We start from the raw sequence: 25457 nt of genomic DNA, 5'->3' as shown, positions 1-25457 counted from the left end.
TGCCCACCTCCCCTGTAGTCCCGAGCAGGGCCCAGGCTAGTCATGGCGCCCCTACTCTATAGGGAGCCCACTGGTACCACGACCTGATGGGTTCCCAGTGGGCCTCTTTCTGCATGGCGAGTGGACCAAAGTTGACATCTCCAACCTTATTTAAAAATAAATTATCCCTCCCCTCCCCCCCAACCCAAATTCACAAAATGATAATACACCAAACACTGATTGGAGAAATGATTCTAGCAGCAGCCCTGCTGCCTGGCTTCCACCTCCTGCATGCTGTGCCTGCTGGGCACGGCTGGTGGCCTCCTGGCCCTCTGGCTTCAAGGACCCAGGCTGAGAATGAGGCCAAGTACTGGTCTCTGAAGCCGGCCTCTGGGCAGACACAGCTCTGGCTGCCCTGCCAAGGCCTTGCCACCCCTGGGGCCATTTGGCACTGTCCTTCTCTGGGTCTAAAGACTCCTGTGCCTTTCAGGCAGAGCTAGACCATGGCCGATGAAGTGGGCAGGTGGCGGTGGCTGCTGCTCGCTCTTGGCGGCGCCAGGACCTCTGTGGCCATGTGCTGGGCTCCCCTCAGATGCCACTGGTTAGGTCGGTGATGACCCGTGCTTTCACCAGCTTCCGCAGAAACTCTTTCTCTCGCTGGATATTGTGCGTCCAGGACTGGGAGGAAAGACATGGAGACGTGATACGTTGAGCTCGGTGCCCTCTTCTGACCACCACCCTCCCGTGCCCTGTGACTATGGGAAACCTGCTCTAGAAGTGCCACAGCTCACCTTCCCCCCACCCCCACCCTGGGAGAACTCTGCCTCTTCTCTTCTTCCAAGTCTTGGATGTAGGCCTTCCAACCTTACTCCCACAGACTTCAGCACCTCCTTGTCTGGCTGTATGTCCAGGGCACCTAGGTCCTAGGCACCCTGAGGATAGGCAATGTGAGTCACTTAGATCTGGCCCAGGCCTGGCAGGTGGGCCCTGCTGGAAAGAGAACCGCGTGGGGTGGCTTAGTCATTCTCTGGCCTGATGCAATCCGGTCTCCAGGCCTGGGGGCAGCTGATGAAATCCTGCCTCTCAGATCAGAGGAGCCAGGGGGCCTGAGGACAAGAGGTTCACCTTACTGTTAATGTGGGAATTATAGGGAAGATGCCACCTTCTGGGGCTTTCCTGGGGGAAGACTGCACCCAGGCTCGGGCTCTTTCCTGTCCCCCGTACTCCCACCAGGAGGCTCTGATGGCTAAGTCTCTCAGAAAATGATAAAGGGCTGACTGACTGACTCAGTGAGAGTGGACAGCCTCTTCATAGTTTGTACCCACCTGACTGCTCTGCTATGTGGGTCAGCACTGAGCCTCACAGCGATGTTAACAAGCACTGTTTATTGATGCTAAGGATGCAGAACTCTGTCCTGTCCCTGTTCCCATTCAGTCAGCTTTCTCCAGCCGGCCATTTCTTTTTAATCTGAAACTCAGGCAAAATTCCCTATATCCTCTGAGCATCTCCTTCCACTTCTTTTTTTTTTAATTTTTAAAAAATGTTTATTTATTTTTGAGAGAGAGTGTGAGTGGGGGAGGGACAGAGAGAGAGGGAGACACAGAATCTGAAGCAGGCTCCAGGCTCTGAGCTGTCAGCGCAGAGCCGATTGCAAGGCTCAAACTCATGAACCAAAAGATCATGACCTGAGCTGAAGTCAGACATACAACTGACTGAGCCACCCAGGTGCCCCTCCCCCTCAGCTTCCTGTGCTAACCACAAACCCAGCTGTCCCTAAGGACAGTGTCCCTCAGACACATCTCAAGTGGGGACTGTTTTCCTCTCCCCCACTCCACGCTCCACGGCACCTGAAGGTCTGCAGAGCCTTCCTCTCTCTATTGGTCCATTTACACAACTGTCCCTACAAACTCCCTAAAACCTCTGGCTCCCTTGAGGCTCCGTCATTACACTCTGCTGTCTGTGAGTTGCCCCTCCTTGTTGCAGACTCCCAGCATGATTTGCCCTCATTCCTTGGAGAGTTGATCTGGCATACTCTCCCGTTGAAGGCAGGGACTGTTTGGCACAAAGTAGGTGTTCAATAAACATATACTGAATGAAATTAGATTTTGTGGTAAGCTTAGGAGCGCCTAGATGGTGCAGCTGCTTAAGCGTCTGAGTGTCCAACTCTGGATCCCAGAATAGGTCATGAGCTCACAGTTTGGGAGTTCAAGCCCCACATCGGGCTCTGCGTTGATGGAATGGAGCCTGCTTGGGATTCTGTCTCTCCTCTCTGCCCTTTCCCTGCTTGTGCTCTCTCTCTCTCTAAGAAAGAAAGAAAGGGAGGGAGGGAGGGAGGAAGGGAGGGAGGAAGGGAGGAAGGAAGGAAGGAAGGAAGGAAGGAAGGAAGGAAGGAAGGAAGGAAGGAAGGAAGGAAGGAAGGAAACGGAGGCTTAGAGGAATGGCAGGGCCAGGATCTGAACAAATGTAGAAACTTACGCTGCTCTTTACTTATGCATCCCCTCCAACACCCCCACCAGGAAGCAATCAATCTGATGGGCTAGTTTCAAGAACACCCACTGGGAATCACCAATGTTTGAAAGTTCAGTGGAAGACTGCACATTTTTTTAAGTTTATTATTTTTTTTGTGGTAATCTCTACATGCATTGTGGGGCTCACACTCACAAACCCGAGACCAAGGGTCGCATGCTCTTCTGACTAAGCCAGCCAGATGACCCAAGACTGGACATTTTTTTATGACATTAAGAGACTATTAATTTTTTTAGGTGTGATAGTGGTATTGTGGTAATTTTCAAAAAGCTCTTATCTTTTAGAGAAAGTTAACTGAAATATTCATGGCTGGAACAATACGATATCAGAGACTTGTTTCCAAATAATCAGCGAGGAGAGGCGCATGAAAGGAAGAACGGATGAAACACTGGCTATGTGTCGATCACTGAGGGATGTGGGTGATGGGTGCTTGACAGTTCATTATTCTCTGTATTTATGAACACATTAGACAGTGTCCATAATGAAATCACAAACTAAAAGGCTGGCCCTGGGGTGTAGCTCTCTCGGACTAGGCAATGCCTCCTCATTCTCCCTTCTGTACAGACGGCACAGGAGCCCACCTGAGCTGTCAGCGCTGTGTTGTCTATACTGTGTATGGGCTGAGGCAGAACTCTGGTGGTCCTGGGTCCCCAGCCTCGGCAGACCCCCTGATTCTGGATGCAGCTGTCTTTCTGACAGCCCCTCTTCTGTCTTCCTCTCTGGCTCCCTGTCCTTCCCCTAGTCATTAAATGCCAGTGCTGCCCTGACCACCTGTACTTCCTACTCTGTCGGGTCGCTGGGCGATCCTGTCCATGCCAGCCTTCTATCTGAACAGGCGGCTGCGCTCACAACTCACAAAAGGACATTTCCAGACTGAGTCTCTCTGCTGTGTGGCACAGTCCTCTGTGGGCTGCTTTAGCCTCGGGCGAGCTGCTGCTCTGTCCTTCTCTTCCTCCTCATCCACACTCCCCAGGAGCACGTCCTGTGCACCATGTCTGCTGCTCTGTCCTCTCTGTACCGCCTTTACCCACCGCTCAGCTGGCAGTCTAGCTCCTGGCCACCGGCCTTTGAAGCCGCTCCCTCCACCGTCCACGGGGCCCCTCACTGGTGCCGCCACTGGCGATTTCCCAGTCCTCATCTTGTTGGACTTCTGGACAGCTCCCCACACAGCAGATGGTCCCCGAACGCTGCTCCCTTGGTACCCGCGACCCTGTACCTTCCTATGGCTTCTGTCCTTTCACTCTTCTCCTCTCTGACCTCCTCTGACATCCCATGCACATCCCCCAGCATGCAATCCTTGCTCCGTTGGCCTCCCCAGCCCGCACACTTCCGCTGGGCCTGGAGAATGGGGCCATCAGCCAAGTGAAGGGGAAGCAGTGGTGGGGCCAGGCTGCTGCATGGGTCACTTGCCTACTTGGGACACTCAAGGTGATGGCCGGGCCCTAAACCCAGGCACTGGCATTTCCAGGGCATCCTCGTCCGGGACGCTGGAAGGTTACAGTGAGAAGCAGGGGTAAAACATTAATATTAGTACCACTGGCTGACATTTATGAGTACTTACTCTGTGCCAGGCCTTTTTTTTTTTTTTAATTTAAATAAAGCATTATCACATCTAATCTTCCCCAAGGGGGTAGATGCGATCATTATTACCCTTTTTATTGGTAAGGAAAGGAAAGCACAGAGCCAGGCTCTGAACCCAGGCCATTTGCTGTCATGGCTCAAACTCCTTAGCGCCCTGCATGAAGGGGGTGCGGCAGACACCGTAAGCCTCAAGCCAGCCCGGTTGGCAGAAGAGCGGGGTTGGGCGGGGGTGGTTTGGACTAAAAATGGAGATCTGGCGCCTGGAAGAAAGGGAACAGTCTCCACCAGAGGGCTTTTCAGGGAAGGTGCTGTCCCTTCTCCTTCCTTCCTGCATGGAGGCAAGCCTGGGCCCTGCCGATTTAAAATTCTGGGTCTTTCTCTGTCTTCTCATCGACACGGAACAGTTCCTGGTCCGGAGTCTTCATCTCTTGCCGAGACTGCTGTGACAGCCTCCGCCTAGTGCCCTCTGTTGTTGTTTTTTACTTAACTTATTTAAATTCAAGTTAGTTAACGTAAGTGTAGTATCAGTTTCAGGAGTAGAATCCAGTGATTATCACTTACATATAACACCCAGGGCTCATCCCAGCAAGTGCCGTCCTTAATGCCCATCACCTATTTAGCCCATCCCCCGCCTTCTCCCCTCCAGCAACCCTCAGTTTGTTCCCTGTACTGAAGTCTGTGCTACTCTATTTCATGCAGCAGGCGCAGTGGCCTACTACATGCTAATCTACAGCCTAAAATCCTTCCATGGCTCCTTCTGGCCTTCGGAGTAGAGTCCAAGCTCCTCACTGTGGCACAGAAAGTCCTGAGTGACCCGGCTACAGCCCGTGTCTACAGCCTTTCGCTGCCTGCCTGCCACTTTGACACAAAGTTTACATAAAGGGAGTATGTAAAAGAGCACAGATGCGAGGGAAGAGAAGCCAGGAGATGGGTAAAAGCTGTGCCAGTGGTTCAGGGTGGGTGCTGGGAGGGCACAGAAAAAGCAAGAAGATACATGAAGACAGTCAGATGGAAAGACCAACAGGCTCCTGGCAATCAGCCACTGCTGAGGGGGATGGGGTCAGACAGTTCTGGAGCTGTGCTGGACCCGACGTGGGCCCCCCATTCCTGAACCCCATTCCAGGCAATAGGAGGCCCATCTGTAAGGCAGTTTCTGGTTTCCCAAGTCTCTCTTAAAGTCTCCCCATAACTTCCCATTACTTGAATGGCTTGAGTGAACCCCTGAACGTGACACAATATAGACGGCAACTGAAGCCATGGATAGGGGTGTCGATCTCCTGGGGAATGTGTACAGGGAGAGGAGAAGGCTGTCCAGGACGGAGCCCTAGCGAATGCTGACTCTTAAATCAAAGATGCTGAGAGAGCGAATGAGAGAGACTGGCAAGCCAAATGAGAGGAACGCCAGAAATCCCTGACTCGGAAGCCTGAGCAGGAGAAGTTTCAAAGAGGAAGGAGTAGTCAACATAAAGCGTGTTGCTGAGAGGTCAGGAAACGTGTGTCCACTGGATTTGGCAGCCTTGAGGTGAGTCACTGGTGACCTTAATGGGAGTCTTGGCAGGTGGTGGAGGAAGCCAGGCTGGGAGGGAGTGGGGAGGGCAGCGGGCACGAGCCAGCAGGAGCTGACAGTTTTCCCCGTGGGACAGGAGGAGGGCGGGGGGCTTTCAGGGAGGACCAGGCTCTGGGGTGGGAGAAAGGCGCACCCACAGGTGGTGAGCAGGAAGGACGGCTGGCTGAGATGGGAACCCCTACATTTATAGAATCTGAACAGATGGGAGGTGTCCTCCAACGCCCCCAACCTCCCCTCCCTTGTGGGAGCAGAGAAGCTTCTCCAAGTGCTGGCCCAAAATGTTCAGGTTCTAAGCTGGCATCAGTGGAAGGCTAGTGGCGGAGGTGGAGGGAACTGTAAGAGGGGTTCACACAGGCCCTGGATGTGAAGGCAGAGATGTGACTGGAATAGGCTGACTGACAGCCCAGGAGACCTGGAATGCTTCTGGAACACGAAGGCAACTGAACGTGGGGATCACTTGGGAAGCAATGCTGGGCGATGGAGAGCTTCAGCGCTTTCCTTCACAGGGGAGGGCAGAAGAGGTACGGGGGACTGAGAGGCAATGTCTGTGGGTGTTTGAGGGGGCACTAAAGTCCTCAGGGGGAAGGTAGGACTTGCAGGAGAGAAGACGGCCCTGGGCTGGTGCCAGCATGAGCATAAGGCAGTTGGGAACAGCAAGGATGAGGCAGGTGCAGGGAGAGGGCCAGGGAGGGAAAGTCTGGGGAGAAGGGTGGGGAAAGGGGTGCTGGGTTCAGGGGCAGAGAGCTCAGTGATCAGAGGCCTGAATGCATGGATGGACCTCCAGGGAGCCAACTTAGCTAAGGGCAGGGCAGAGCCTTCTTGCGAGCTCTGGGCAGCCAGACCAGCTCACCCCTTTCTGTTCATTTGTGCCGGGACACCCCTCTGCTGGCCCTGCCCAGGGACTGCCCCCCAACCAGCCCGGCACCTCTTTGATGGCCGCCATTCGCACGGTCTCATAGTAGTGCAGGGGTGCATTGGGAGTGCTCATGTCGTAGCCAAAGCCTGCGACTGCCACCTCATCACAGCCGTGTAGTGCCATGGTCACTGCCACACTGCCGAGGGTCGGGATGTTCTGGAGGGGAGGGAGGAAGTGTAGAATTCAGCTGGAGGACCGAGTCAGGCTGAGACCCTTAGGGACACTCACCAGAGCTGAGTTCCATTTCTGAGGAACAAGCCCTCTGCCCCTCACCCTGCCTCCCCGTCCTTCCCTCCCATAGCTTCTCTGACCCAGCTCCCGTCTGCCTTCTCCCGGGGCCCTGCTATCTCACCCCGCGGCCCATGAGGCCATTGTTGAAGGGCAGTCCGATGAGAGTGAAGGCGGCCTCCTGGATGAAATACGGGTTGAGGATGCGGATCTCAGGGGGCTCCTTTGGCACTCGAGTAGCCACAGATTTCCAGAAGCCATCCGACGCACTCTGTAGACACAGCATAAGTGGGCATGAGCTGGGCACACAGCTTGTAATGGGACTGCGTGCGTGGCCGGGCCCCAAGTGTGTGCAGGCAAACGAGAAACAAGGTGTGGGCACATGTGGGATAAACACGCCGTTAGAGGGATGACCTGGTGTGTGTGGGGGGGGGCGGGTGGGGGAAACAGGAGGTATGACAGACACACAGTGGGTGGGGCAGAACAATGAGCACATGGTGGGGCCACAGCGTGTAATGGTGGACCCAGAGTGAACTGCAGGGCAGGGGCACACAGTGTGGGGCACTGGGGTGTGCTGTTCCCATCGGAGGGGATTCTTGGATCAGCATGGAGACCCAGCGGGCCAGCTGTCCCCTCCTGTTTGCAGCTAGCTGAGAGGCCCACGAGGAGCCTGCCCTCTCTCTCCTATCTGCTCTGCTGGGCTCGCCTCCTTTCCCTTCTGCTGTCTCTCCTTGCTTTCAGTCAACAGTTCTAAAGTGAACCTGAAAAATAAGGACAGAACGTGAGCTAGTAAGGCACAGCTGAACGCAGTATGCCACTGATTAGCGGCGCGTGACGTTAGGCAAGTGACGAGCTCTCTGAACTTGCAGTTTCTTTAACTGCAAAGTGGAGATCTCTGGGAGCACAGTCCCATACAGGAAAGGCATCAGCTCTGAAACGTGACATCCCAGTGTCCGTTCCAGGGCCACACCTTCGTCTCCTCTCTCCCTTCCTCCAGTTCCCAGCCCTACCTCTCTCAGTACACAAGCCCTTCCTGGTCTAGTCCCTGAAGCAGATCACGTCAGCTTTCTTGTGAGCTCCCTCAGTCCCTTGCCCCTTGCTCTTCTACTGCCCCAGCCTAGGGAACCCATGAACTTGGGCTCAACCCATTCACCCACCTTCACCACCCTTACAACTGGGCTCTAGATACTTCTGGAGAGAGTCACAGTAACCCTGCAGACTGGAGGCATTACCAAGCCATGGACTCTAACCTGTTATTTCAGGCTGTTTGTTCTTTGCCTAGAAAACCGAAAAGAATCAATTAAACTTAGAAGGCGCAGAATAATTTAGTAATGGGATCTGTACTCCAACAGGAAACAGTCACCAGATATAATACAAAGGAGATCTCATCTACAATCCTAAGGAAAAACACCAAAACTGAGTAATAAACTGAAGTATAATTAAAAAAAAAAACTCACTACAATCCTTTTTTTTTTTTAATTTTTAAATATTTTTTTATTTATTTCTAGGAGAGAGAGAGAGAGAGACAGCGTGAGCAGGGAGGGTCAGAGAGAGAGGGAGTCACAGACTCTGAAACAGGCTCCAGGCTCTGAGCTGGCAGTCAGCACAGAGCCCGACGTGGGGCTCGAACCCACGAACCGCGAGATCATGACCTAAGCGAAAGTCGGACGCTTAACCGACTAAGCCACCCAGGCGCCCCTCACTACAATCCTTCATTGAGAGATATAAGAAGAGGCCTTGAAAAAAAGTTGGAGATAAGCCATGTTTTTAGATTGGAAGGCTGAATAGTAACACAATGGCACACCCTCCCTGATTAATGTAGCCTTAAGAGAAGTCTAAGAAAAATGCCAATAGGACTTTTGAAATTTACTGAAAGGATTCTAAAAACCCACCCAATATATTTAACAGGTAAAACAGCCCCCAAATTTAAAAATTAGATATTTAGAGGGGAGCCTGGGTGGCTCAGTTGGTTGAGCAGCCAACTCTTGACTTTAGCTCAGGTCATGATCCCTGGGTTGTGGGATTGAGCCCCCTGTCGGGCTCTGCACTGAGCCTGGAGCCTGCTTGAGATTCTCTCCCTATGGCCCCTCCCCCACTCATTCTCTAAAGAAACAAATAAGATATTAAGAATATACTGTGAATTTGCAATTACTAAGATACTGATAGATGTATAATAGTCGTGTATAACACAAAGCTCAGTGATACGAGATAGCCCAAAAGTATATATATATATATATATATGTTATCCTTTGAAGAATGTGTATGCATGTGTATGCGTCTCTGTGTATGTATCTTGGTGCTTGTGGCGGAATGCACACCTAGGTAGAATTCTCCGGTGTTGCTATAGGAGTAAAATTGGTAGAGCTTTTCTAAAAGGCAATGTGAGGGGCACCTGGGTGGCTCAGTTGGTTAGGTGGCTGACTCTTAATTTCAGCTCAGGTCATGATCTTGCAGTTAGCAAGATCTCACACTGGACTCTGTGTTGACAGTGTTGAGCCTGCTTGGAACTCTCTTTCTCCCTCTTTCTCTGCCCCTCCCCGGCTTACATGCACGCTCTTGCTCTCTCTCAAAATAAATAAACTTAAAACAAAAAAGGCAACCTGACAATAGGTATCAAAAGCTTCCAAGTTGTTTTTATATCCGATGACTGCAATAGTTCTCTTCTAAAAGTAGTCAGAAGGGTGAAGGCCCTTGGAAAAAGGAGTTTACTACAGTGTTATTCACAAAAGAGAAAAACTATTAAAAAAAAATCTAGAGGCTTACAACAAAGGTTTGGTTAAAGCGATACATCCGTGTAACTGAATGGTACACACATCAAAAGTGTGTTTTCTAAGAACTGTGTCACCAGGATGCATTGTAACTTATTTAATCAATACGCTGTTGCTGGACACGGACCTGGTTTCTGGCTTCCCCAGATCTGCTCTGCCTCCTGTGTTCTCTCTTCTACTCTCCACCCATCTTCCAAAACAGGAACCTGGGAATCCACATTAAATTCTGCTGATCTCCGGTCCATCCTGGCTTACTCGGTCACCTGTTTCTTTCAGTTCTATCTTCTTAGAATCCCACAGACCCAAGGGCAGAGGTGACAGGAGCCGGTAGGAAAGGCAGGTGTGGAGATGACCGAGATCTTATGTAGACCTGGGGAGGAGCCCCTCCTGGGAGGGCCAGGTGTGGACTGAAAGGAACGGCAGGTGCCAGCCTGTGCCGGGCCCCCGTCCCCTCTGCGGAGCCCGGCAGGCCCCAACAGTTCTCCCCCTGGGGTTCCTGCCCATGCCTGTCCCCCACACCTGAAGAGCAGAGGGCACAGGGGCTGCTTGGAAGAGCCAGGAACGGGCACAGCCGGTGTGCGCAAGGCTCCTGGCTAGTTTTCACAGACATTGCTTGATTGATATCTCCTCCGTTCTCCCCCACTTCACAGCTAGAGATCCCAAGATGAAGCAACATGCTCAAGGTCACACAAGTGGCCGGGCCAATACTCAAAGCCGAGTGTCATAAAGCCAAGATGGGTGTTCTTTCTCTACACTGTTTATCATCATCACTACCATTCCTACCTCAGGAAGCCTGGGACCTGGGGTGAGGATGAATGAGACCTCCCCTCTGCCTCCAGCAGCTCTGGGGTGAGTAGGGGTTGCCTGGCTGGTGCCCCCATCCCATTTCACGGAGGGGACGGGGCTCAGAGAGGTGAGGAAACAGTCTGGCTGGATCCAACTTCAGAATCTGGCTCTCTCCATGACACCTTCTCTGAAGCGTCTGAAGTCCCACAGGTGACCACTATGTGAAACTGAGGGAAATTAGCTTATAACTTCAAACCTTCGGTGAGAATCTGACAATACCTTCAGTGGGGAGGAGAAGCAGCTGATCTGGCCACTTAGGTTTGAGGGTACTCACTGCATCACATTTATTGGGATAAGGCTACAAGTAACACACACAGACACACACACACACACACACACAAACACACCCTTCTCTTTTTGACTTCTTGCTCCCAGGCAGCACAGGCCCAGCTCCTGATCTCAGCCTCTGCTCCCTGCTCAGGGGGAACAATGCAGGTCCCCCAAGGGAAAGGAGGCCTGTGCTTGGCCTCAAGTCCCAGGGAGCCCTGCATGAGAGCCCCGGGAACTGGCACATGGAACAAGTCAGTGGCTCTATTTTTTCCCCATCTGTCACTGTCCTGAGGCAGAGTCTCCTTAGGAATTTCGGGGAAAGTTGGAACAGTAAGACTAAGATAGGATTTGGGTATTCCGGTGTTTCCCCAGCCATAAAATATCAAGTACCAGCGTGTCTCCTAAAATCAAAGCTGTGGCTTCTCTTCTCAGAAAAACATACACAGGCACATACACATGACATTTTGCAACCACTGCGGAGGGTCACAGAATCCTCGAAGTCAAGGGATCTGCTGACTTTTGATTAAGAATCTCTGGTATCAGGATGGGTTTTTATTTTTTTAAATGTTTTATTTATTTTTGAGAGAGAGATAGAGACAGCATGAACAGGGGAGGGTCAGAGTGAGAGGGAGACACAGAATCTGAAGACAGGCTCCAGGCTCTGAACTGTCAGCACAGAGCCCGACGCAGGACTCAAACCCACGAACCATGAGATCATGACCTGAGCCAAAGTGGGACGCTTAACCGACTGAGCCACCCAGGCACCCCCAGGATGGGTTTAATAGGTGACGGGGATTAAGGAGGAGGGCACTGGTGGTGAGCACCAGGTGCTGTGTGTAAGTGATGAATCACTAAATTCTACTCCTGAAAGTAAATTTACACTGTATGTTAACTAACTGGAATTTTTATGTATGTATGTATGTAGGTATGTATGTATTATGTATGTATGTATGATCTATCTATTTTACTTTTAGTCAATAATACAGGTATTTTTGAGGTCAGTTATAATCACCTGTCCCTTATTTAAAAAAAAAATTTATGTAAATCCAAGGTAGTTAATGTACAGTATAGTATTGGTTTCAGGAGAAGAACCCAGTGATTCATCACTTACATGTAACACCCAGGGCTCATCCCAACAAGTGCCCTCTTAATGCCCAGCACCCATTTAGCCCATCCTCCCACCCACCACCCCTCCAGCAACTCTCAGTTTGTTCTCTGTATTTAAGGATCTCTTATGGTTTGCCTCCCTCTCTGTTTTTATCTTAGTTTTCCTTCCCTTCCCCCATTTTATTTCTTAAGTTCCACATATGGGTGAAGTCATATGATATTTATCTTTCTTTGACTGATTTACTTCACTTAGCATAATACATTCTAGTTCCATCCACGTTGTTGCAAATGGCAACATTTCATTCTTTTTGAGTAATATTCCATTGCCTGTATACACCACATCTTTATCCATTCATCTGTCGATGGACATTTGGGCTCTTTCCATAATGTGGCTACTGTTGATAGCGCTGCTATAAACATTGGGGTGCATGTGCCCCTATGAATCAGCATTTTTGTATCCTTTGGATAAATACCTAGTTGAACTAACTGGAATTTAAATAAAACTTGGAAAGGAAAAAAAAAAAAAGAATCCCTGGTATCAGGTGAGATGGGATGAGAACCCATCCCCACCAACATCGAAGGGGCAGGAAGGAGCAGAGGCCCCTGGGGAAGAGACCGAGAGGAGCCATGAGAGAGACAGGGCCGCAGTGGAAGAGTAGGAGCCTCGGAGTCTGGAAAACCAGGGCTCACATCCTGACCTGGGGCAGTCGCGTAATCTCTTCAAGCTTCAACTTCCTCATGCCTGACAGGGATGACAGGATCTACTTCCCAGACCTCGTGAGGATTATGTGAGGCACTGTGCACTTTGCAAAAGCATCCAGCACCTTGTTTGGCACAAGTGGAGACACTTCCTTCCCAGTGGAGAGGGAAGTGGAGGATGTAGTCGGCAACAGCGGATGCCACACAGGCCAGTAGTACACAGACATACGTGCGTTTAGACTGGGAAGCCTGCTTTTCCCTCTGGTTCCCTGCAGGAGGGCAGTGGGCGATGGAGCCTTCCTCGGCTGGGTGACCCCGCCAAGCCGGCCACCACAACTCAGCCTTGTCCCAGAAGGCCTGCCCCAGGCCTCTCACAGCTCATTTCCCTGCCCCACAGGACACAACAAAGAGGCCTATTGAGCCAGCCCATGACAGTGGCCCCAGAAAGGTCAAACCTCTCCTCAAGGCCACCTATGGGCTGTATCCACCCCCTACAGGAATGTCCCTGCCTCAGTCAAGTCTGGACCCAGCTCATTGTGTGAGGCCACCAGTCTCCCACTGATGCAACAGCCAAGAGCAGTGGGGGAAGCGGGGCCAGGTCTCCTCCTGCAGCCCCTTCCTCCCTTTCCCTTAGGGGGTAAGAGGTCTGGGAGTAGAGAGGATGAACTTGGGCTAGCATCCTGCGGCCCAGAACAGGGCAGGTATGCTCACTCGGGCTTCTGGCTGCTGCTGCCTTGCGACAGGCTGCCCCCTCTCCTTGGGGTCACCCCAACAGCCTCCATGTCTGCCCACCTCCATCTTCAATTCCTTTACTTCCTTTACTTCCCTGCACAGATCTGACCTGCACGTTCTTAGGAGGACTAGAATGTTCAGTGGCTTTCCACTGCCCACGGAGACAGCCTGTCAGGATAATTCAGAGCATGGGTCTGATTTTTGCTTTTGTTTTCCTAATCCAACAGGAGTCTGTAACTCAGTGGAAAAGACGGTGTGGTGTACAAAAACCTCAATACACGGCAGGATGATTATAATGTGAGAAAGAGCCAAAAAGAGGTTTAGAATACCTGCTGTGCTTATTTAAAATACAGAGGAGACATAACCCAAAACTGTTCACATGCATGGCACATAAGATGGGAGGGAGGGCAAGGTGACACAGGAGCAGAACTAGAAGCAAAATGAAGAGCTTGAAAAGAAGGCTATTTACAGATGCAGAGACTTCAAAGCCAGTGATTAACCTGGAACAACGGATTCACAAATACTTGGGGGCCTGCTAGACATAAACCATGTGCTTTTGTGAACAAATTCTATACTATTTCAGACAACCAACCCTCAAAAAGTAGATTACAATCATACAAAAAGAAACCTTCAAGAGCATCTGGTCCAGTCCCTTGCTAAAGAAACCCAGGCCCAAAAGGCTTGTTTTCTTATCTAATCTATTTTCCCTGAGGATCCACTACCACTCTTCTTCCCCAACAGCCCAGACTTGAGTCCTCCACCTCCCTTGACCTTGCCCTCTCCCTCATCGCTGGGAACTAAGCAACCACCACATCTGCGGCTTCTGCACGGGCCTACCGTGCAAGCATGTGCTTCCCACCTTCACACTCTCCGTCAGCCCACCCCTGCTGGCGGCCCGAGCTGCCCCAATTACTCTGCAGGTCTGTTTTTGAACCCTGACACCCTAACTGCTCACTCTGTGTCACTGGCCTGCATTACTTGTCCTTTCCAAGTCTTAACTATCGTCATCTGTATAGAGTAGAGAAAATAAGAATAGTTTCTGCTTCATAGCATTTTGGGGCTATGACGATAAAGTCACGCATGTCATATGTTTGACGACAAGTCAGCTTGTTGGCTCCTGCCATTATTTAGTCCACAGGATGAAGTTCGAGCTCCTTGACGTGACCCTTACACCAGAGACTCATCACAACACCCTTCACCGTCTGTCCTTGGCCTACCCGGCCCTGCCTGCAGCCCCTGCCCCCCACATCCACACAGGCCACCCCCAACACTTATGGGGCCAGGGACAAAATTACAAATGGAAGTCCAGGTATCACATGTCTGAATTTTAGATTCTAAATATTCAAAAGTTATAAATCAAGGTATCAAGCTGTTAAATAAAAATATATTCCCTTCTCCCGTGAAAAGCCACCTGGGAACCCAGGTTTGAATGTAGAACCTGGCCTCCTGCAGATGTGTGCCAGGCCGCGGTGCTGTGAGGAGAGACAGCCTCAGCCCGGCTCCCTTCTCCCCTGACTCCCACCCTGCCCCACGCCATGAGAAGCGTTGTGCACACGTGAGCAGACCCCCCAGCCTGCACACCCACCTTCTGCTCCTGGTCCCTGCAAAGAGCCCCCCTTGGGCTTAGCGTCTGCACAGGGGGGCGGATTCTGTCCTCAGGAGGACGGAAGTGGACTAGCCACGGCTAGCACAAGAAATTCCGAGCTCTCTAGCAGCTGGCAGTGGTCTACCACCTGAGGATGGGCCTGGACAGCAAGGGGTGACACTGGAGGAGAGCCAGGTGCCCTCCCGCCCCCCCCCCGCCCCAGGGTGGAACTGCACTCACATGGCACACCAGTTATACTGAATTATTTTTAATTCACCAAATACACCACACTCACTACCAGTGCTCTTCTCTGTGCGCCAAAGTTCATCTACAATCTACAAGAGGCGGAGGCGGGCAGCTGGTCAGGGTCCAAGGCAAACTTATATAAGTGTCCTGGAGGCCGAGAAATGGGGCGGCCGGACCTTCCCGCCCAGATGGCACTTGCCCTGTGCCCAAGCCCTGGTGCTCTCCCTGACGCACTCATTCCTGGTCCCTCACCTGGCTGAATCTCGCTTTTCAGAAGGTGACAATCACCTGTAGGGGGAGCACACCGTGTCCAGCGTCACCAAGTGTACGGTCTTGCTCACTCCTGCAGGCAGTCTGACAGGGAGCCACATGGGGAAGCTTCTCCTATCCCCACTGTACAGGAGAGGAAAACGAACCCCGAAGACATGGGTTGAGGCAGAGGACCCATCCGTTCCTAACACCGAACCCAGCAGCACTTTGCCAACCTTGCTTGCACCAAAGGAGCACAGGTGGGGGTGGCCGTGGGGACGGGCACCCCTTCATGTCGCTGAACTATCTTTTACGTAACAGACCCCTCCGGTTATGTTTGGGTTTGGCCATTATTAAATAACACTGTAATAAAAATCTTTGTGTGCTGATCCATCCTTCCTTTGGGTGATGGCTGTTGGTGCCAAAATGTCATTTCCTTTCCAAAAATCTTGTCCCCATTTATACTCCAACCAGTAGTCTCTAAGAGCACGTGTCACCGAACTCTTGCCAGAATCATGTATTATAAATTTAAACGCATTCTTTAAACATGCAGTGGGTGATAATGGTATCCCGCTGTCCTCTCACAAATTTCTCTGACTGCTGGAAGGTTAAACATATTTTTGTTACTAGTTATATTTCCTTCTGTGTGATCTGCTGGGGTCCTAATGGTTTTCTTCTCAATTTTCGTAACAATAGCCATTTGTTTGTCATATATCCCAAATACACTTTCCAAGGCTCTGTGGCATCAGGTCTCTTCGTTGTTGTGAGTTCAGTTTAAATTTTCATGTTATTAAATCTGATTTCTCCAGGCAGGTCCACCCCCTTGAAAGTTCTTTTCCCTCCGGGGATGCGATTTCTATTCTACTTCCTTCAAAGTTCCCTTTGGTTGTATTTTTATATTCTACTTTTTAGTTCATTTGAAATTTATCGTGATATGTGCTTTGAGGAGAGGGTCAAAAAAACCTTTTTGAAAGCTATATTTGGAAAAAGTGATGAACAGAAATAGGAGTCGGCTTGGGGCCGACTTCGTGAGGCTAACAGACAACTGAAAGAGGCAAAGTGCCAGGCACCGTGCAGTTCTCGTTTCTTTATCAAGGACAGTGCTCTTGACCCAGAGAAAGAACATCAAACATGGCCAAGGGAAAGAGAAGCCCCGGAGAAGCAAGAGGAGAGCAAAGGTCTGGATCAAAAAGAACGACCCTCCATGGCCATGAAAGGGTGGGGGGAGGGGGGTGCGCAGCGCAGACAAGAGGAAAGAGTCCTGACTGAGGGTCAGAAGACTTGGGTTGGAATCCTGACTCTGCCGGAGGTTCCTGCCTTACTCTGGGCCTCAGTTTCCACATGTATTCATTCATTTATGTGTGGCCAGCTGTGTTTAAGACAGCTGGAGGTGATGGACTTAGAGAGACAAACCCCACAGCCCCTGTCCTCAGGGGCTTGTAAGAGTTGGCAGGGCAGTAACCCCTCAGGTGTAACAGAGCAAGGAGTTTTGGTGGGGACTCTGAAGAGAGGCATCTACGACAGCCTTCCAAACGGGAGTAGGTGAGGCGTGGAGGTGGGAAACGGAACCTCTATTCCAGCACAGCCAGAGTGGAGGGTGCATATTGGGTGCAAGAAAGAGGGGCAAGGACAAGGAAGGGGTTGGCAGGAGCCAGGTCATGGGCACGGTGCCGTGGAGCCTGGTTTTATCCTGCAAGCCAGCGGTTCTCACAGCCGGGCCGCTATCCAAACCTCCTGGAGGGCTCATTACAGCAGACGGCTGGGCCCACCCCCAGAGTTTCTCATTCACCAGGCCCAAGGTGGGGCCCCAAATACATTTCTGAGATGTTTCCAGGTGACACCCGTGTGTGGGCATGAGAAGACCCCGTGAGAGCGGCAACATGTAGGCAATGCGAACCATAAAGCAGAAGGAACCAACCAGATGGGCACTTGAGGAGGATTCTTCTAGATACAGATTTGGAGACTGGACTGGAGGGGGGCTGGACTGAAGGCAGGGAGACAGGAAACTGCTGAAATAAGGCAAGCAAGGTACTTTTAAAGGGGGGGAAATCCCAGATTTGGAGACTGAATGAATACAGACGGCAAAGGAGCAGGAGGAATGAAGCATGCCTCCCAGGGGTTTGGCCATGAGCCTGTAAGACCAGGGACTGTCCCCACACCTCGGTACTGTGCCCAGTTCACAGCAAATGCTCGCTGGGTGTCTGGTGACAAGTTGTTCCTTTAAAGGGAGGCAGAGGCTTAGTTCACTGGATTTGGAATCAGGTTGCCGCCAGCAGAGAGACAGGTCTGGAAGCTGGACTGGAGAGGGTGGGAATAGAAGGGAAAGACATGGAGATGCATCATGGAGAGGTTATGACTCTTTCTGGAAATCCGAAAAGGAAGGAAGGTCAGAGGAGGAACACAACATAAAGAGGGCTTTCACTTTTAAGATGAGAGAGGCCTGAACAAAATTACCTATGTGAGAGGAGGACCCAGTAAGAGGTGAGAAAAGAAGTAAAGGAAGACAGTTCCTGGGGAGGCGGGACAAGATGGCACCCGGAACCCGGGAGAAAAGTGTCCTTGGATGGGAGAGGCACAGAGAGGACGCTGAGGGAAGCTGGGACGGATGGGGAGGCGGGTAGGTTCGTACACCGGAGGCTGGGAAGTCCAGAGTTCTTGGCTGCTAACCCCCCTTTATTTTCCCTGTGGAGCAGGGTGTGAGACTTCGGCTTAGAACAGGGATGGAGGTGTAGTGGGACTGAAGACGGTGGTGAGCAGGAACAGTGGCCAGTGACAGGGCACAGGGGTGGCAAGCAGCATCAAGATGCTGGTAAGGTGGGCCACCTGGATGGCTCGGTCGGTTAAGCGGCCGACTTCGGCTCAGGTCATGATCTCATGGTTTTTGAGTCTGAGCCCTGCATTGGGCTCTGCATAGACAGCGTGGAGCCTGCTTGGGATTTTCTTTCCCTCCCGGCCTCTCTGCCCCTCCCTGACTTGTGCTCTCTCTCAAAATAAATAAATAAACTTAAAAAAAAAAAAAAAAAGACGCCAGTAAGGTGACACCACCATCTCAGCTAGAGTTTAGAGTTTCTCTCTCCATGAGGACTCTCTAAAACTGTACTGGCTAGATGCGGAGACAGTCATGGCGGGGAGGGTTGTCAGGCCAGGGAGACAGCATTTAAAGACCGGCTCTGTGTGATTTTGAGGATTGATTTGGATTGGCTGGCTGGCTGAATGAATGAATGAATGAATGAGTGAATGAATGAGAGGTGTTATGTGTTATGGTTACACAAGATCACTCTGGCTCCAAACGCTACCCTCCCATTTACTATTACTGGTAGCCTGGCCTTGTAGTGTTGTTATGTGTGGCCGAGGCACTGCTTGTAAATCGTGCGGCCCAGAGCCTGGGATGTGGAAGAGCTCAGTAAATGGCAGCTCTTATCATTCTCATGGGCCATGACAGGTGGAAGCTGACTGACAGAGGATTCTAAGCAGGAGGGTGATGTGGTCGGGCTTATTTCTTAGAAAAGCAGTCAGAGCTGGGTGTGAGTTCAGCTCTTGTCATTTAGCTAGCTGTGTGAGCTTGAGCAAGGAACTCAACCTCCCTGTGTCTCAGTTCCCCAATCCCTCAAATGGGGACAGTAACAGAACTGATCTAATAGGGTCGTTATGAGAACAAATTCAAAGGAGGCTGGCAAGCTGGAGAGCATAATACACGCCAGCTTTGATGAGGATGGTAGAAGCCGGAAGAGGCAGAGGAAGAGGGGAAAGGAGGGAGAGGAGGAGGGAGAGAGGCAGGAAGAGGGGAGAAGAGGCGGCGGCAGTGATCATACTGATTACGAGGCCCAGTAACCCAGAGGTCATGGATGACAGTGATGAGAGGAGCAGGGGGTGAGACGGCATGAACCCCAATCCCTCAGCACTTTCTACCTGAGCGCAGAGGAGCAGCAGTTAGCATGCGGCCGTGGGGATTAGCATGGAGGCCTCCTGGCCCTCAGAGCAGAAGAGGGATGAGCCGCCAGGGATGGCTGCAAAGGAAATTGTCCCAGGAGAGCTTGTCTCTGAGGCTGGCGGGGAGATGGCTGCTCATTCAGCAGAAGCCTAGTCACGGCAGGAGGAGGCCATGCTGTGTGCCAGACTCGACACCCTTTCCCAGTGCCCTGCACGGAGTCTCCCCTGACATGAGGGGATGTCCACACTGAGCTCCTAAGACTCAGCATCCCTCCCAGGCCTGGAACAGCATACAGGTTTAGGTGCAGATGGACATTCAGTCCCCATCTCTGGGTCTGGTCCAAAAAGGCCTCATATACAGAGACCTGGTGGTCCTGTTTGCCCTGTGGATTTCCCGGGCTGTTAGCTTACCTCTGCTGTCTCTCTCAGGAGTCCCCGAGTCTCCTTCCTTGAGGCCTGGCCTTTGGCCCTTGCTTTAGGTCACCTCCTAGGTCAGATCCTACAGCCTAGACAGACAATGCTTCATTCCCTAGTGCAACTGGGCTTTCTCACGGCACCACCACCAATAATATTAATAATAAAATAATAAGTAGCATTAATCATTGCTACAGACAGCACTTGCTAAGGTCAAGCACCAGGCCAGGTGCTTCTATATTCACCTGGTTTAATATTTAAAATGACCCCGAATGATGGGTAGAATTACTCCTGTTTTATGGATAAGGCTAAATCTAGGGGGCCTGGGTCATTTGCCTAAGGTAACCCAGCTGACAAGTGACAGAATCTAAATTTAAACCCAAGTCTATATGACCCCAAGGCCTGATCTGCTTTCCCCTCTTAAGCCACGATGTCTTCCCAAATTCTGGAGCCCAGGCCTCTTATGCATGAATGTGGGACCCTGGCTGGCCTTAGGCCCCTCCCTCCTTCCCCAAGGCCTGAGCTATAGCTGGGAGATTGGGTCTGCGTCCAGGCTGTCCAGGCGCCAACACCCGGGCCCCTGTCTTTTCCTGTCCCCCAGCTGGGCTGGAACCACACCCATTCCAGGCCAACCTAGGTCTCAGGGCCTCTCTGAACTGACAACCAGTCAGAAGCCCTGTGGCGATGAGGCCAACTTTCCAGTTTCAGGGGAGGAGGCGGCCAAGGGGATTAGGAAGGCAGCTCCCTTCTGGGTTACCGGGCATCCTGGGGCATGGGAAGGGGGTGGCTGGCAGAGGTGGGAGGACTGGGCCTGAATGACAGCCTCGCACATGTCCTGTCCTCTCCAGGCCCCATGGACAATGGATGGACACCTCCAGCCTTCATCACACATCAGGAGGAGGATGTTCAACCCCCAGCACCGACCACATCACATTACAGCTCTGGTTCCCACTAGACCGTGAGAGACAGGGAGTGGCACAGTGTCAGCACACAGAACCCCACCGTGACACCTGGCAAATGAGTGCATGCGAGATGGAGTGAGATGTGCCTCTGAACACGTGTCCGTCCCACCATGGCCCTACATACACCTCCACCTCCTGTCTCCGGCTCCTCCTCCCCCCACCTCAGCTTCCCGCTCGACGGTCCACTGGTGCTCCTCTGAGACGCCCTGAGCTTGGCCTGCTGGGAACTCCTGCAAGCTCGTGGGCTTGCTCAGGGTCCCAGGGGCTGGGAGATAACGAGCCTGTGGTAACCTGTCTGGAACCTGTAGTGCAACCGTCCAGTGAAGCAGGGAACCTAATGGCCACAAATGGTGACAAGAAAGGCTCCCATATGGATGAAGAAAGTATGGCCAGCCTTAGCACAGGCTGTCTTCTGGGTTGTCCAGTCTTCCTTTCCGTCTTTCCTCTTTCCAGACCCCATCATGACTCCTGGGTACCAGAAAGTTACACCCACTGAGCAACTTCACGTAGCAAACGGCAGGCAGCAGCCGTGACCGAGGCCTAACACTTGTTCCAGTCCTGCCCAGCCAGGCCTTGGCTCCCGAACACAGAGCTGCCTCCTGCCAGAATTGTACAGGTGAGGTTCCCGGCAGGTGCCGAGAGCTCCCCAGAAGCCCAGAGGCTGCACAGTTGGAAACATCGCCGCAAGAGCGGGACAAGCCTGTGGCTGGCACCAGACGGGGAGGGCCTGGAGAAGCAGCCTCTCCCACATTTACCCGGGTCTTGGATGCCAGAGAAGTGAAGTAGCGCGTGGGAGAGGTCCTATGACGTCATTGGCCCTGGGCTTAGAGTAGGGAAGGGTGCTAAAGGACAGGCTTCTTAGGTCACTGGAAGTGCCAGGGCGGGTGAGGCCATGGGCATTGCTGGCCTCCGCTGGCAGCTCACATTAAGGGCCCAAATTATCTTTGACTTTGGAGCCAGGGAAGGCTCATGGAACTTCAAAGGACTCCTCCTTGTCCCTTCTCTCCCCTCACTCACACCTACCAACCCTGGGAATGGGTTCTCACTAACTCAAGGCCAGTCTTACATCCTGGGACATGGCCAGTCCAGGTCAGGCCACAGACATCCACAGGAGTGACTATGTGCCTGAGTACAGCCCACACTTCTCCATCCCAACTGCTCTAGAACCTTCAATCAGCCTGCAGCCCAGGCCAGGCCAGGTGGTGAGCTCCTCAGAGTCTTCCTGGGAACAGTGAGGCTCTAAGTGGCTAGAGTACAGCAACTGGCTCCTTCCAACTGGCTGCCTTCCTTTTTTTCTCTCTTCTTTCCTTACTTCCGTGGATAAACTGTAAGAGCCTTGAATTAACTGACCTTGCTGTTCTTGGATGCCCTGACCCAGCCCCTTGGCCTGGCCTTCCAGTCTGCTCAGGAGGAAGCAGGATCTGGTGTTTGAGCCAATTCCAGACCATTTATGATGACTGGGCATTAAGAGGTTAAAAAAAAAAAGCCAATGGGATCAGGGCCCTGTCCTCCAGGAGCTCCTCTGATAGGTGTCCATGGGCAGAGGAAAGCATTTGTCAGGAGGGGGCGGGCAGATGGGCAGAGGAAAGGGTGAGAGAGCAGCCCCCCAGGCTTCCTGCCTACCTGTGATCTCCATCCTGTTGCCTTTAAGGCAAAGAGAAGGGCTCTCAGGACATTAGTATTCAAGCACAGTTCTAAAAACAGAGGGGTGCTCCTTCAGCCCCGTTCTCTGCCTGGATTGCACGGGCAGTGGGCCTTCTTGCAGCTGGAGCTGGCTGAAGCCAACCCCTTCCTCCCCTTGGGGGAACCAAGTTAAACCCAGTGGGGCCTGGCTATCTCGTTCAGCTTTCCCTTCCCCACTGTCCCACCTACCTGAATTTCTGGACCTGACTTCTGTCTTCTCTCTCGCTTGCTACCTACTTGATACTGCCTGTACTTGGCATTGCTTGGGAAAAGGCTGTGGAGTTAAACCAAATTGCACTGAGACCTCCAGAGGCAGGTTAAGCTGTTCCCACCCCCCAACTTGCCCCTAAACCTCCAGAAAGAACAACTAGCTTCCTACTATATGTGGAGGCCATCTGTCATCATTCTCCTCTCGTAAGGGGCTCGAGTATTGGAAGACGGATGGCCTGAGCTCTGCAGTACCCCTCCCCTGGGGTGGCTGGTGATAGCCGGTTGAGAGGAAGAGGGGGAGCGGGACTGGACAAGTTGGCAGGTATCCCCATAGGCCCCGAGCTGTGAAATGGAGGACTCAGGAGGGGACTCCGTGGGTGGTCCACTAAAAGGAACAGTCACCCTACTTGGCCACACAAACCCTAGAGAAATAGGCCTGGGCCCTAGCCTGCCTAGAACAAGGAGTACAGAATCGGATCATTCCTGGGGTAGAACAAGACGCAGTGGCATTTGGGGATCTAACTGCAGGTCAGCGGTAAAAGTACTAAGCGGGGAGAAGATGGACTAACGGGCTTGGTAACTGGAACCCTCAAGCTCAGTGAGGGGTCTGCTGTCCCTGCAGAACGGCCCCAGGGTCCAAACAAGGCCTTCCTCCCCTGGCTGGGAATGAGGGTGGATCCACACGAGAGGAGCAGGGTAAAGGGGCTTGGGGAGGCCACTACAAGGGCAGGGCAGGAGAGGAGGAAGATTAGGAGTGATGCCGGGGTTAGCCCGATAGAAGCGTTCCTTCCAGGGGGTTCTAAGGCCAGGGCAGGGCCTGCAGGGGCTGCTAGACAGAGACTCGGGGTCTGGCTGGGAAAGAACTTGCAGGCTGACCTGGGAGCCAGACAAGGCCAGGGCAAGAGGGGAAGGAGCTGGCGTACGGGGAGCTCACCACTCTCTCCTTGTAGACGATGTACTTCAACCACTTGAAGTCCTGCCACTTGAAGCCAGCGAGGACAAAGAGAGAATCGCGTTCGTATTGCTCGGGCCGCTGCATGGCGCCCTCAGGGTAGGTGATGCGCAGTGTAGTTTTGCTGCCCACATCCTTCTCGAAGCCTTTCACTGGTGCTGAGTTCAGTCTACAGAGATCAGGCCCAATCAGAGCCTGCCTTGGGCTCACTGCACGTAGTCTGTGGGCTTGGGTTTGGGGAGACACCTTGATCCTGGGACTCCCCAGCAGAGAATGGGGGGCCAGGTCACCTGGAGCCCGTAGCTTTTGGAGCCCTCCAAACCAGGGTTCTTCTTGAGGTCTCTGCTGACCTCTAGCCCAACCGGCCAGATGGCTAGATGGTTCTCAGTGGACTCGGGGACCAGGGTTTGGGCCAGGACACTCAGGTGCCTGCAGCACTGTGGGGAGCTCACCTGACCACTATGTCATAGTCATCAATTCGTGACCCCAGAGACTTGTTGGCAAGGACACCTCCATTGCCCACGATGATGCAGCGGCGGCAGCTGAGGCTAAGAGGAGAGAGGCAGAGACCTCAGAAGAGCCGTCTGCTAGGTCTCGTCCTCCTTACCCCTTCGGCCCTTGGCCCCATGCCTTTGGCCATGTACAGGCTGGGATGGGGGAAGAGCAATGGGCTTCTGGCAGCATTCTGAGGCAAGACTGTACTGTGGGACTCTGACATCCCTAGTCCTAGATACTCTCCAGGAAAGCGTGGGTGTGGAAGGGGTAACGGCTCTAGTTCTGGGGTGGAGGAAGGAGCCTCTGGTAAGATGGCATTCTAGGCTAAGGATTCCCCAAGGGTTAGTGGAGTTCAGGAGAGAGGGCAAGTTCAAAGGCTGTGGTGGAAAAGCAAGCAGAGAGGACAGGCCTGGAGGCCCCAGGACCCAAGGCTCAGCTTATTTTCAACTCAGAAGTCCCCATGCTCCTAATAGCCACCAGATAGCCCTACGCATTTTGCTTCCCCCACCTGAGGCTTCCCCCATCCAGGGCCCACTAGCTTCAGGACTGTCACTGCCTCCTGCATTTAAGTCCTGGCCCCCTGAGCTACCTCCACCACCGAGGCACCTCAGACCTCTGACGGCTGAGGACAGAGATATCTTGCCAAGTGCTTTCAGTCCATGGGGTGCAGGCCAGCTGGAGGGCCTCGCTTATCTGCTTAGCACCCCATGCACGTGCGCTGTGTGTGCATGTGTGGACACGATAGAGAATCTGCTCATGTCCTGGGAAGGCTGGCAGGGCCTCAATACCTCTGCACATGCCAGGCAAGTGAGGGGCAGGAGGCTGGGTAGCAAGTGGCTCACCTGTCCAAAGCAGGGGTCAGGCGGTACTCTTTGGTGACTGACAGGATGGCTTTGATCAGATTGTCTGTGGACAGAGGAGGGAGGTTATTGTTAGAGGGTCACTGACGTCCCCCAAGTGCTTGCGGATGATGTTGGAGGCACATGCTACCGCGTAGGGTGGGAGTGGATATGAGGGTGGGGAGAGGGGGGCTCTGGGCACAAGGCTGGCTGGGTCACTGGCCTAGCTTTCTCCCTGATGAACAAGACGGAGGCAGGGAACAGGCAGGGACACTCAGCTCTGCCCGGAGCCAGTCCCCAGGGCTCCCAGCCCTTTCTGGGACTTCTCCTCTGGCTTTCAAGGGCTCTGCAGTCAGGCTCCGGGACATGCATCCCTGGGCCCAGGACCTGCTCAGAGACAGTCCACGCTGGGCTCACCTCTGTGCCTTGACTGAACAGACACCAGAGAGCAGATGAGGAGACCAGCAGTGATGAAGAGCTCATGTTCCCAGGCAGCTCCCGACTCGGACCCATTTGCCTCACTCTCTGATACCGTCTTCCCCTCACTTCTCCCTCCAGCACTGCCCATCTCCATCCTTGGTCTGGGAAGGCTGTCTCTTCCTACTTCCCTTCCTCTTTGACTCCTGAGGCCTGGCATCTGCCCACCTGTACTCCACTCAGGCTGCCCTCAGCA

The 25457-nt window shown here is 52.6% G+C and overlaps 1 protein-coding gene across 2 annotated transcripts in view; it reads right to left on the bottom strand.

Moving 5' to 3' along the window:
• Nucleotides 1–490: 490 nt before the first annotated feature.
• ST3GAL3 (ST3 beta-galactoside alpha-2,3-sialyltransferase 3) overlaps nucleotides 491–25457 on the bottom strand; it is a 197381-nt gene continuing 172414 nt past the window's right edge. For both annotated transcript variants that reach the window (XM_039238715.1, XM_039238716.1), the window contains 6 exons: nucleotides 24788–24851; nucleotides 23903–23998; nucleotides 23433–23619; nucleotides 6922–7068; nucleotides 6579–6725; nucleotides 491–657 (listed from right to left, as the gene is read on the bottom strand). In XM_039238715.1, the coding sequence (XP_039094646.1) occupies nucleotides 568–657; nucleotides 6579–6725; nucleotides 6922–7068; nucleotides 23433–23619; nucleotides 23903–23998; nucleotides 24788–24851 (731 nt within the window). In that variant the 3' untranslated portion in view covers nucleotides 491–567. The remainder of the gene's footprint in view (nucleotides 658–6578; nucleotides 6726–6921; nucleotides 7069–23432; nucleotides 23620–23902; nucleotides 23999–24787; nucleotides 24852–25457) is intronic.

The sequence above is a fragment of the Hyaena hyaena genome, unplaced genomic scaffold, assembly GCF_003009895.1.
Source record: "Hyaena hyaena isolate Hyena2069 unplaced genomic scaffold, ASM300989v1 scaffold_144, whole genome shotgun sequence".
NCBI classification, from domain to species: domain Eukaryota; kingdom Metazoa; phylum Chordata; class Mammalia; order Carnivora; family Hyaenidae; genus Hyaena; species Hyaena hyaena.
This window is presented reverse-complemented; position numbering and strand designations above follow the sequence as displayed.